This window comes from Lepidothrix coronata, unplaced genomic scaffold (assembly GCF_001604755.1).
Source record: "Lepidothrix coronata isolate B3197 unplaced genomic scaffold, Lepidothrix_coronata-1.0 Scaffold10, whole genome shotgun sequence".
Classification (NCBI taxonomy): domain Eukaryota; kingdom Metazoa; phylum Chordata; class Aves; order Passeriformes; family Pipridae; genus Lepidothrix; species Lepidothrix coronata.
In genome coordinates this window covers 5,473,789-5,486,187 of record NW_016690190.1, presented here as the reverse complement: position 1 = coordinate 5,486,187, position 12,399 = coordinate 5,473,789, and the positions used below count along the sequence as shown (strand labels likewise).

The following is a 12,399-nucleotide window of genomic DNA, read 5'->3' as shown; positions in this document are numbered from 1 at the left end:
TAGAACCAAGCCTAGTACCTAGCTGCAAATTCCTATACTCTTACAAAACCAATAATTTAAGACTGAAACAGTTTGTCTGAGAAGGACATCGTCTCCTGAGGAGGGACAGAACAGGAGAGTGCTTGGTCCATATCTTCCTAATGTAACAGTGGCAGTATATTGCTGTATATTTTTCTTCCTGGCTTTATGCCTCTCTTTACTCTCTTGGATTTAATTTTTAAGAGGAGACGAGCAATACAATCCTGAAGATACTGTAGTTTCTTCCTATATGTGCATTTTGCTTTACTTCCTCTGAACGGTAAATAAGCTAAACCTGTACAATAACCTGTAACAAAGGAAGGAACCTTTTCATTTTGCACTCGCTTTGGAGACTGAGATGTAATTTTGGCTCTTTATCAACCAAGACAAACAAAAGCTTCCTCCTAATGATGGTTTCTTATAGCTCACATGCCTGCAGAACATAAGGATAAAAGTTTGGGGTTTAAAAGCTTTTCCTTGATGGATGCAGTCCATCAGAATCAGCATATTTCCATTGATGATACACATGCCTTTGACTTAGTCATCTGAGCAAGACATTAAAATAACTCTCCAGATGTTCTGAGCTTTCCAGATGGATGAGGTGATTGTTGCTGTGCTACTTGCATTTTGTACCAAACAGGCACGAACGAAAAATATCTTCACCAGCTTGTTTTGATGCTTGCACTTTCATGCAGTTGTGCAGACATGACATAAAAATAGAGCTGTAAATTCATCAACAACCCTTCAATAATTTTTTTTTTGTAATGAGATTTCCATAAATAGTTTGAGAAAATTAAAGGTTGAGAAGGGTCATATCTATGTTGTCTCTTCTTAAATCTGTCTCAGAACTGATGTAATTGTTTAATGGAGTCTTAGAAATATTGATGCAAAACCTCAGATTTCTTTCCCATACAGTAATCTTACTTCCAGGACATTACAAATATTTTCTTACTCTTTCTGGTTCTTGCCATGAGTAAGTGTTAAGAAACATTTCACCAAAGAAGTTCAGCTTTGTGGAGCCCTAATGGTGCTGTTTTCTATGCTGAGATAAAATATGTTGTGAGCTGTTGGAATTAGGGGAATGGCAATAATAGTCATCATCAAGTAAACTCGTTGTATAGAATATCTGATATGCATCGTTTATCTGTGTTTAGTTAAGATCTGTGTTTAGTTAAGATCTTATTTGTGTGCATAGTGTTAACATGTTACATGCTCTCATCAGTACTAGAATAGCATGTACATCTGTCTGCCTGCATTTGTGATCTTCCTAATAGAATCTGGTACTGAGAGTTAATAAAATGCTATATTAATTATGATGTAAAAACTGTTAAATACCATTCAATGCTGTTTCTTTTTAACTGCAGACCCTGCTACATGGAAAAATCCAAGACACCTTTCTAAAGGTTGCCTTTATCCACTTGCTTTTTCTCCCTACACATAAAATGCATGCTTATATACACTAACCACATACATTTCATGCCACTTTATTGTTGATTACACTTTTCCTTTTACACTTCAGCTCCTGTGTTGATTGATTATTTTGCTGAGTCTTGTGATCTGATTGATTTTTAGTTTTCTGACCTTGTTGCATTAGAATGAGATGATTTTTGCTTTTCTTCTGTGCCCGTTGCTGCTTCATGGAGCTTCCTGCACTTTGAATTCCCAAATCCTTTAAAAAAATCTTTGTTGATCAGTATCTTGAATTTCAACTTAAGTGAAAAGAATGTTTCAAAGGATGACTTGATTGTAGGTAAACTGTGTGTTTGCCAAATGGCCAGATTTCTATTAGACTACTCTTCTAGAGCAGATTGCTGTGTCAGGGAGCAGAGAGGAAATGACCACAAACTAAAAATTGGAAATAGAACTTACCACTAGTACTTGGAAACCTAATTGTGAAAGTGTGACTGTCTCACAGTGTGACTCAAACTGCTGCCTTTGCTACGAAGCAAGAATTGACAAAACCTCCTTTGCTGTTTCTGGGACTGCTCTTGCACAGCCCCCAAGTAATTCTGGACTTAATGTGGTGACTGCAAGAGTGAAGATGTTTGGTCCTTGACAGATTTGGGAAGAGACATGTTCTCCTAAGGCTTCTTTGTTATGCAGAATTCTTATGTATTTTCTGTTTGCTTGGTTTTGGTCCCACAGGTTTTTCTAACTTTTTCTTTCAGCTGAAATTTGATCTTGCTTGCATGGTAAAAGAAAAGAAGCTACAAGCCATCATTTTTTTTTCCAGGTTTTTTAAGCTATTGCTAATAATTCTTTTGTTTTCTGTTACAAGCTGATATTTGCTGAACTAGACCATTTCTGAAAGATTGTAGGACAGCTGATTGGCTCAGTCACAATTAGGAAGGTGGACCTTATGTAAGAGAGACAAATTAAACATAGTAATGAGATTTCAATAGGCAGAATCATTAATGTATTTATACTGAGCTATTTAACATCTAACTGTAGAAAGCTAACTAATTTTTCTTTTACTGCTTTAAAAAAATAAAATCACATTGTAGCTTTCAACAGTCAGGCTCTTGGAAAAATGTTATTGAAACATCTACTTCCTCTTCCTCATGTATCAATTCTTTGTTTTCAGAGGTAGATGCTGCAGAATGGGGTAAATTTCTTCATACCAAAAATAAGGTATGTTTACTCTGATGATGGAGTAGCACTGTCATAAATATGTTAATGTATATATATGTAATTCTGTTATCTCTTTCCTTGACTTTCCCAAAAAGGAGATTATTCTGCCTGTACACTATATGGCAGAGTGTTGAGGATTTTGTGTTTTGCTTTTTATGAGTAGAAAATTTTTGGAAACACAAAATACCTGTTGTGTAGGTCATTGATTCTGCTGAGTTATTTACCTTATTTTGTTGATTATTCTGTTTTGTACATTGGCAAAATTAGAATGGACATGGCAGAGACAAGGATATGTATAATCACAAGTCATTTCAGTCCACTGAAGAATTGGCAACTTCAGAGATTTGTTAGAAAGCTATGAAAAAGAAAGAATGTGCATCAGGGTTGAGGACCAGAAGCTGAGATGACCAAGGACTTAAATAAGAGAGTCAAAGCTTAATTCTTGAAGAAAGTCATACTCTTATTGGCAGATGAATTACATAAGTGTTTATTACTTTAAACAGTGCTAGGAATGGAAGGAAAGCTAGAGAGGATTGCAGAGGGAACCTGTGCAAGGGTAGCTCTGTGCTAACTTATTTTGGATTGGTGGAAGGAGAACAGTTCTGACAAGAGTGGAAAAATGTGAAAATGAAACTCTGCCCTTATTCTCTTCAAGATGAGAAGGGTTTGAGGCTACATGTTTTTTTAACTTAAAAGGATTGCAATTAGGTTCTAAGTGGAATTAAGTGTTTGCATTCTCTTTAGGTGAACACTAGTTAATAATGTATCTGACATTGATGCATCAAAGTGCTAACAACTGCCATCTCATAGTTTTAGTCAACAGAGTAAATACTGTTTAACAGATTCCAATTTCTGTAATTTTTAGCTCTGATGATTCCTGTTAACATCAGCTTAAGGGCTAATAGCAATTCTTATTTTTTCTCATATTCTGTATACTTAAGAGAGTTTTTCACTGTCTCTTGGAGAAGAGAGCATTGTTTTGCAATTAGGTAACTGGATGCTATCTTTGATTTTTAAACATTTTGTTTCTTCCTTACTTCAGATCTATACAGATTTTGATGAAATTCGTCAGGAAATAGAAAATGAAACGGAGAGGATTTCAGGAAATAATAAGGTAAATGTACTGTCCATCTTTGTCTTTCCATAAATTCTCTTGCTGTTTAAACTTCTATTTAAACCTTTTTTAAACAGTTTTGGCAACTAGAAGTGAAAACATTTGCAGAAGTGAAAACAATTAACAATGCAATGCTGCAAGCAACGCTACTTGCTATCTTGACATTTTTTCACTGTGTCCACGAGATAAATGACTTCAGATAAAAGACAGAGAATTGTTAATTTACTTCAAACTTGTGTAATAATAGTGCAAAAAATGAGCTTTTAGTTAAACTTGCTTTCGTTTTTCCACATATATGGCTTAATGTGTAATTATAAAATTGAGTATTCTATTCTTGCATATCTATATAATCGCTCACATATAAAAGCTTTTTTGCATTTTATGATGGAGAAAACAGGGCTGCTGCCAAATACAAAGAAATTAGTTGACAGATGTGTCTGGCTTCTTTTCCTTGCCATGTGGGTGTCTGATGAAAGAAAGTTTTCTAGTATGTAACTACAGCTTTTGGTTTTCTCAATGATGCATTTAAATAACCCAGTACAGTAATTATTTTTTATTATTAATATATTTCTAGGGGATCAGTCCTGAACCTATTCATCTTAAGATTTTTTCAGCTAATGTTGTGAATCTGACTCTTGTGGATTTACCTGGAATGACAAAGGTAAGGTGCAGAATCCTTCTTTTCTGGCTCACTGTGAACGGTATTTTTGAACAAGGTGTGCATGTTCACTCTTTGGCATTATCCTGTATTGTTAGATAGACAGCTTTCCTCAGCTTTAAATAGTGTTATATAAATTCAACACATCACTGTCTCACTGGTGTGAGATTTGGGTTTGTGATGCTCTTTGCTGATGTAGGATGTAGAGTTGCTTAAGGTCTTCCTCTTTCTATATACAACCCATTGGAAGCGTTGTGTGGGCTGCACGTTCCTTTTCAGAGAAGAGGTAGTGCTCCAAGTCTCAGAGCTGTTCCTGCAGGTAGATGAGCATTTGGCAAGTTTGAAAATGTTTTCCACATTGCTCCTCCAGAAGTTGCCATGTGTGTTTTGTGTAAGAAGTTGTACAAAGTGAGGATATGCTAGAGGAAACGTTGAGGTCCTGTTTGTTCAGATTTTCTATGGAATCATTTTCTGTGACATGAAGATGACAGGATGACTACTTTCCCTGCCCGTGCACACCCCCCCGACTCTGCCAGTTGTGCAGGTGGTTCTTGGACACCAAGTCTCAAACAGACATAAACACACAATTTTGAACAGTTCTGTTTTGCTTTTCTCTAGGTGCCTGTTGGTGATCAGCCTAAGGACATTGAACTTCAAATAAGAGAGCTAATCCTTCAGTTCATCAGCAACCCAAACTCGATTATTCTGGCAGTCACAGCCGCTAACACAGACATGGCCACCTCAGAAGCACTTAAAATAGCACGTGAGGTGGATCCAGATGGTAAGCAGCAAAACTGGATGCTGTAACTCAACTTATTCTTTAAATTAGATCCTAAAGTAAAACTGAAGTTGTTTGGGCAAAATGTAGTAAGAAAAGCAAATGTCACCACGTCTCCTAGAAAATACGATTTTTATATTTTCTTAAAGGCTTTTTGCTGCAGTGTCTGCAACTCAGGAAATGCTGGGATGAATTAATATCTGACAGATTTCTGGCTTATGAACATGTAGTCATAAGAGCTACTTCTGTTTTCACAGCAGCAAATGATATTACAGAATATGGGGGGTTTTCAGAGTTTTAATAGTTTACAGAGGTCTGTTAGGGCAATTTCGTGTTTTATTGTTCAGTGTTGTTTATTTTAGTAGAGAAAATACACCATCCTGTTCTGCAGCTAACAATTGACTGTCTAGCTGTTAGTTAAGTGACTTTAGTAAAATTAAGATTAACATATACTGTTAGTATCCATTTTTATGCCCTGCATTTATGTGACAGAACTGACTGATTTGATTTAATCTAAAAAGAGGATTATCATTTTATATTTACCTCCTAATTACTTTGGAACAGATCTGAAGCTGCTAGATGCCTGCTTTTTGCTTTTGGAAAGTGCTGTCAGCACCACTGACTAACAAATGGCACTGTGTGATTTGAAAGAATATGGAATAGTACACCTGGAAAATAGATATACAGAAATTAGGCTAAAATTTAGTGTTACGCTTTACCCTCAAATTTTTCTTCCAATAAAGTGTAACATTTATTGTTTATTTTCAAATTCCAAATCTGCTTTGGCTTGTCTGCCACATAACCTCTGCTGGCAGTCTGCTTAGTCAAATTTTCCTAGTTCAAGGTAACAGACCTCTTTTAATTTATCCCTGTAAAGATAATTGACTGTGTCTTTTGGATCACTTCCTAGAATTCTGAAACTTAAAGGTCTGGAGCGGCAGATCATGTTGCAGGTTCAGTAGGAGTAGTGGTATGTAAGGAGAACTTGAATTACTAAAGTAGTTAGCCTCACATGAAAGTTTCAAGACCCAAGAACTTACTGATTTCGCTGAGATGCTGGTTTATTTTCTTTTTTAGACTCAAAAAGTGTGTTATATTTTAACGAAAAAGTTCTTGGCACTTTTTTTCAACCCGAGAGCTCAGGAAATATTGAGGTCCCAGACAAATCCTGTGGATATTAGCCTCCTTCCTGGTTTAGATGTGCAGTATTTACCTGTCTAATGAACTGAGGTCACTTTTTTCTTTACTTTGCTGTATTATGTGTTTTAGTTACTCTGATCAAAACAAAGCATCCCTGTGAGTGTTTTTTCCTTTTGGTAGGTCGAAGAACCCTTGCTGTTATCACAAAGCTGGATCTCATGGATGCTGGCACTGATGCTATGGATGTCCTCATGGGAAGAGTGATTCCAGTCAAACTTGGCATCATTGGAGTAGTGAATAGGTCTGTCTGGGCACGTTGATGCTATTTTTAAAACTGTGTTACTATGAAGTAATGCTTTCAGCCTTTTTAACCATGAACATAGTTTTAAGAATAAGGTGAGAATGTTGAAATAAACTGAATAAGCAAGCGAGGAGCTTGTCGCTCACTTCTCCAAAGCCTTTGTTCTTCCACTCAACCAGCTGCTAATTTGGAAAGGAGTAGAAACACTTCTTCCAAAAGAACTGTAGTGTCACCACTTCTTTCCACTGTTGTTCTTCAGCTTGAGGAATGCTTCTGCTCAGCTGTTCACATTAGCACTGATCCAGTACAGATCCCGTGTACATTAGTGCTAACTGCATATGGCTACAGCACTGCTTACTTCAGTTTTTGCTTTAGCAAGGCCAAATCTCATGTGGTTTTGGTAAAAGCATTGCTTAGTCTGTGTACAACTGCTCCCCATACTGATTTGTTGACTATGCTGCATGGAACAAAAAATAAAACCTTTTGAAGTCTAAAGAAGGTTAGTTATGTGTGTAAAGCAAAAAAAATCAGTTGTTAGATGTCCTGTCCAGACAAGCAGAAGTGTGATTATTTTTTTTTACTTTGCATCTGTTAACTGCTGTGCAACTCTGCTTTTTCCCTTCAGGAGTCAGTTGGACATTAACAACAAGAAGAGTGTGGCTGATTCCATTCGTGATGAGTATGGTTTTCTCCAAAAGAAGTACCCTTCCCTAGCCAACCGAAACGGAACCAAGTATCTTGCTAGAACACTGAACAGGTATTACTCTAACCTGTAAACTGATGTGTTAGAAATATGTGCAGACCTTTCTTTTTACCTTTAGTTTCTCTTTTGGTGCTGTAGAGCACTGAGGAAAACGCTGATTCCAAACTCTGATTCTCTCAGTTTTTGAATTTACTGTAATTTTTCTGAGTAAATGTTTTCCTTTGGTGATTATTTTTGTCTCTTCTCTGTTCTGATGGAGGTAATAATACTGAAACCTTTCCTTCCTGCTAATGAGGGACTGTTTTCTATTTTTAGACTACTGATGCATCATATCAGGGATTGCTTGCCAGAACTGAAAACCAGAATTAATGTTTTAGCTGCTCAGTACCAGTCTCTACTGAACAGCTATGGGGAACCCGTTGAAGACAAAAGTGCTACTTTATTGCAGCTTATTACCAAATTTGCCACAGAATATTGTAACACTATTGAAGGAACAGCAAAGTACATCGAGACTTCAGAGCTGTAAGTACCAAATGTTTTCCTAGAATGCTGACTGAGTAGTTAGATTGACCCAGTGCCTCTTACTGGCTTTCATTGGCAATAGTATTACATGGGAGCATAACAGACTCAAACATGTTTTGAATCCAAGCAACTGTAAAAAATGCTTGCAATTAGAGCTTTTTTCTTGTTTGCTGCTTCAGTTGTTATTTTACTCTTTCAGATGTGGTGGAGCCAGAATCTGCTATATTTTTCATGAGACCTTTGGAAGAACTTTGGAATCTGTTGACCCGCTGGGTGGCCTTAATACAATTGATATTCTGACTGCCATTAGAAATGCTACTGTGAGTGTTCTTCTGTATATCTAAGTGTTGCGGCTGTATGTTGGGTAGGAAGATAAGGTTTCAACAAATTTGTGCTTCTTCAGTCCTGTGAATTAACGATCTCAGCTGAATGAGTTAATATAAAGAGGCTGAATCCTGATTTTTTCGTACTTTAAGTGGAAAAATTACAATATCCAAATTTGGAGACATTATTCTATATGGAATGAGTTTAATGTGAATGGTTACATCTTCTTGCTGTTATTTACAGGCTGAAATAAAGCACAGGCCCAGCTTTGGCAACTCTGTGCTGAAGCTGTTATATATTACAGAAATGGTGATGGAAGACTGCCTCTGGTCTTATATTGCATTTAGCACTTCTGTTAGTTATGACAACTCAGTCTGAGATGTATGGGCTAGGACACAGTCAGATATTTTAATTCTGTATAAGGCACACAACTTTGCAATGGTTCAGTGTTTGCATGACAGATTTGGTTTCTTGAGAATATGGGAATTGGTATTGCTAAGAATTAACACAGTAAGCTCACTTTTAAATTTTGTAGAATATTACGTATAGAATGTTCACTCCTTAGAGCTTGACTTTGTGTGTCAGACATGTCAGTCTGCTTTTGTGCTGTGTCCTGTTGGGTGTGGATAGACAGTCAGGTTTCTGGACAGTCTTGGAGCTTGTGAGGTGCTCTGCAGCAATGATCTGTGTGCATGTTCTATCCTTCTATAAATGTAAAATTAAAAAATACTGTTTAGTAACAGGAAAGAAGTCATGTTTTTATATATGTGACATATAACATCTTTGTGTTTCTTAAGCTCATTTAATTAAAAAAAAAAAGAAATTTCAGGTAAAAAATGTTCTGTGTGTAGCTAAGCATTAATCTGAATGGTGATAAATGAAATTATCCCAAACTCTGTAAATCAGTGACACTGAAACCCACCTATCTTGTTGGTGTGGTATTGTATGCCCAGGAGTGTCAAATAAATAATGGCAATATTTCTCTCCAAAATTAATAAGAAAATGTCTTTGCCTTTATAATAAATTTCAATTAAACTTGGATCCACAAATGTGAAAAGAATTGTTCAGAGTTGTAAGCCTAGGGTGACAGGAGTAGCTGGAAATCTCCCAAGATTCTGTAAGGATACTTGTTAATCATTGTTTAACACAGACTTTGTCTTAAAGATAACAACTTTATAGCTTTTATTTTTAATTATTCCTGTAACGGATCTTGAGACCTGTTCTGAGTGTTGGGTGTGAGCACTGTGACCTGATTTATTCTGGGCTTCATCAGATGCTGCTTAGAAATGCATCTTGTTTTAATTCACAGTTTAGCAGCTTTTTCCCTCCTTTTGAACCAGGGTCCCCGTCCTGCCTTGTTTGTTCCTGAAGTTTCATTTGAGTTGCTGGTAAAAAGGCAAATCAAACGTTTAGAAGAGCCCAGCCTGCGCTGTGTGGAGCTGGTTCATGAAGAAATGCAGAGGATTATCCAGCATTGTAGTAATTACAGTACCCAGGTAAAAATGCACGTTTTAGAGTTAGGTTTGTAATCGTTGGTTTGTCCCCCCACTTGCTTAAGAACTTCGGGAAGTCATATCACACAAATTTTTGGTTTGTTTTCAGGAGTTACTGAGGTTTCCTAAATTGCACGATGCCATAGTCGAAGTAGTAACCTGTCTTTTGCGTAGAAGACTTCCTGTCACAAATGAAATGGTAATTTTCCATCTACTCTTAATTTTGCTGGTAAAAATGTGTGGGTTTTGGAGTCTTGTTGCTTTTGTTTGTAGTGTCAGGAACCCAGGTCTTTAAAGGAATCTTAACTTATATTTGTTAAATAGCTAGTTATTTTACATCTACATGATTTGAAACTTCTTCTATATTAGAATATTGATTCAGAAAAAGCAAAGGGGTGGGGAGATTCCTCTTCAGCTTATTGTCCCCTTTGACAATTTCCCAAAAAGAATTTTACTAAAACTTCAATTCTACATCTCCTAGCCTCTCTGATATAGTGTATTTCCCTCCCTTGTAACAGAAGCTGTGCATTAACTGTGAAGTTTGGGATGCAGTGATGAAAATTAAATTATAGACCTTACTCTGTGTGTTCTGGGGACTTGTAGTGCCCTTTAGCTAGTGAGAACTAAAAATTCAACTTCTAGCTTTGAGTAAATATGTTTTAATATAAAAGTCTGATTTGGGCTGCTTGTTGGGGAGGAAACAAAGTGTTTCAGTTATTGACTGTGATGTGAAAAGCAAAATTTGTTTTGTATGCTCACTATTCCCCATAGTGAGCCGTCTCCCACTGGTTCACACGTTATCTGTGTTTTTTATATAGTTTACACTCATTAGATTGTTGGGTTTTGGTTTTTTTTATTGCTGGAGAGGGGTTAGCTTGATGAAGGTAACAGGTTAAACTGATGTAACATCCCAAGTGGCTGACGGACTGAATGAATTGTGATGAATAAATGAATTCTCTTCTTGCCTTCTGGATCAGAACTTAAGTGTCCTTGGGCAGTGAGAATGGCTTTTGCAATGGAAAGTTAGACCACACTTCCCAGCACTGTAGATCATTGCTCCTCACTAGCATCAGATTTGCCAACAGAATTTTTGAACTGTGAATGTCATTGCATTGCAGGTTCATAATCTCGTGGCCATTGAGTTAGCTTATATCAATACCAAGCATCCAGACTTTGCTGATGCCTGTGGTTTAATGAATAACAACATAGAGGTAAGAAAATACATTTTTTTGACTCCTTTAAATGAAAGCAAAATTGATAAAATAACAAATGATAACAAATGCTTCAAGTTCTTTCATTGAAGCACATTTCTACATTTTGGGGTATAAAAATGTGATATATTACAAATACGGTGTATACTCTTGTGATCTGTGGATTTGTTAGATTTCTGTTGCTTATTACATTGAGGAACGGTGGTTGATGTTTAATTGAAAGAATTCTGCCTGTTTTTCAGTCTGGAAAATAAGACAGGCACCTCATTGAGTACTGGCTATTAAATGAAATTTTTGTAAGAGGAAATTTAAAACTGTGGTTGTGAACTACCACCTAATGTTGAAGTAACTGCATTTTGTCTCTGACACAATGTATCAATAACGTTCCTTTCATTCCTGAAAGGATAATACAAGTATTGTTTTGTCTGTTCAGATTCTAATTTCTGCTTGTTCTTAGCATTTTTCTTGAATCTCTGTGTTACCAAACTTCAGTCTCCGTAAGACATTTTCTCCATCAGCCTCTCATCAGTAGTTTTTCTATTTTTCAAGCCCAGCTTTGATTAATAATACTTGTTGCTGTCATCATCCTATACAAGCACTTCTAGAACCGTTCTGCTGGATGGATTCTTCCAATCTGGTTTTGTTGCAGTATTTCATCCATCTGGCTAAGAGCTCACTAATACTCTGTGTTTATCCAACACGTTGTTTTTATATCACAGAATCATAGAATGGTTTGGGTTGGAAGGGACCTTGAAGATCATTTAGTTCCAACCCCCCTGCCATGGGCACCTTCCACTAGACCAGGTTGTTCAGAGCCCCATCCAACCTGGCCTTGAACACTTCCAGGGATGGGGCATCCACAGCTTCTCTGGGCAACCTGTGCCAGGGCCTCACCACCCTCACAGTAAAGAATTTCTTCCTAATATACAATTTTAACTTACTCTCTTTCAGTTTGAAGCCTTTCTCTCTTGTTCTGTCACTACATGCTCTTGTAGTGTTCTGTTTTTAAATGTTTGTTGAAATTTAAACTCTTTATTTTTAATCTTTTACTTTCTTCTCTGCATAAATCTTGTTTTAACTGGGTATGCAATTGAATTTGCCTTGATAGACTGCTCTTTAATCTAGTTCTGAAACAATGTGTACGGAAACTGCTTTGAGTACAAATGTCAAGACTTTGTGAAGTTGAACAGGAAAATTATTGTATTATTGTGTGTACTTAAACTAGTTCTTTCCTAGCATTTTTCTGAACAGGACATTGGAATTTTTGAAGAACTATGTAAAACCATGTCCATGTAAAACTGGACAATCAGTTCTTAATTTCAAGAAAAATGAGATCTTTTTGTCCTGATTGCTTCAAATCCTGTTTTGCTATGAAGCAAATTTTCCCTCCTTCTTCCTTTGGGCTAATCATGTGCTGGCCACGGAATCAAATCCTTTCGATTACTTTGAATATTTAATGTTTAGTGAGAGCTGTAGGGGTATTTATGCTGAGCCAAATTGTGTAGC

General features: G+C 36.6%; 1 protein-coding gene across 6 annotated transcripts in view; it reads left to right on the top strand.

Annotated features, from left to right (window-relative positions):
- Positions 1 to 12,399, top strand: part of DNM1L (dynamin 1 like) — a 37,773-nt gene that overhangs the window by 16,251 nt on the left and 9,123 nt on the right. For 3 of the 6 annotated variants that reach the window (XM_017804759.1, XM_017804756.1, XM_017804758.1), the window contains 12 exons: positions 1,383 to 1,421; positions 2,603 to 2,649; positions 3,692 to 3,763; positions 4,338 to 4,424; positions 5,040 to 5,202; positions 6,520 to 6,640; positions 7,266 to 7,397; positions 7,659 to 7,865; positions 8,065 to 8,185; positions 9,530 to 9,685; positions 9,792 to 9,881; positions 10,801 to 10,893. In XM_017804759.1, the coding sequence (XP_017660248.1) occupies positions 1,383 to 1,421; positions 2,603 to 2,649; positions 3,692 to 3,763; positions 4,338 to 4,424; positions 5,040 to 5,202; positions 6,520 to 6,640; positions 7,266 to 7,397; positions 7,659 to 7,865; positions 8,065 to 8,185; positions 9,530 to 9,685; positions 9,792 to 9,881; positions 10,801 to 10,893 (1,328 nt within the window). The remainder of the gene's footprint in view (positions 1 to 1,382; positions 1,422 to 2,602; positions 2,650 to 3,691; positions 3,764 to 4,337; positions 4,425 to 5,039; positions 5,203 to 6,519; positions 6,641 to 7,265; positions 7,398 to 7,658; positions 7,866 to 8,064; positions 8,186 to 9,529; positions 9,686 to 9,791; positions 9,882 to 10,800; positions 10,894 to 12,399) is intronic. The other 3 variants (XM_017804760.1, XM_017804757.1, XM_017804761.1) reach the window with 1 other exon arrangement.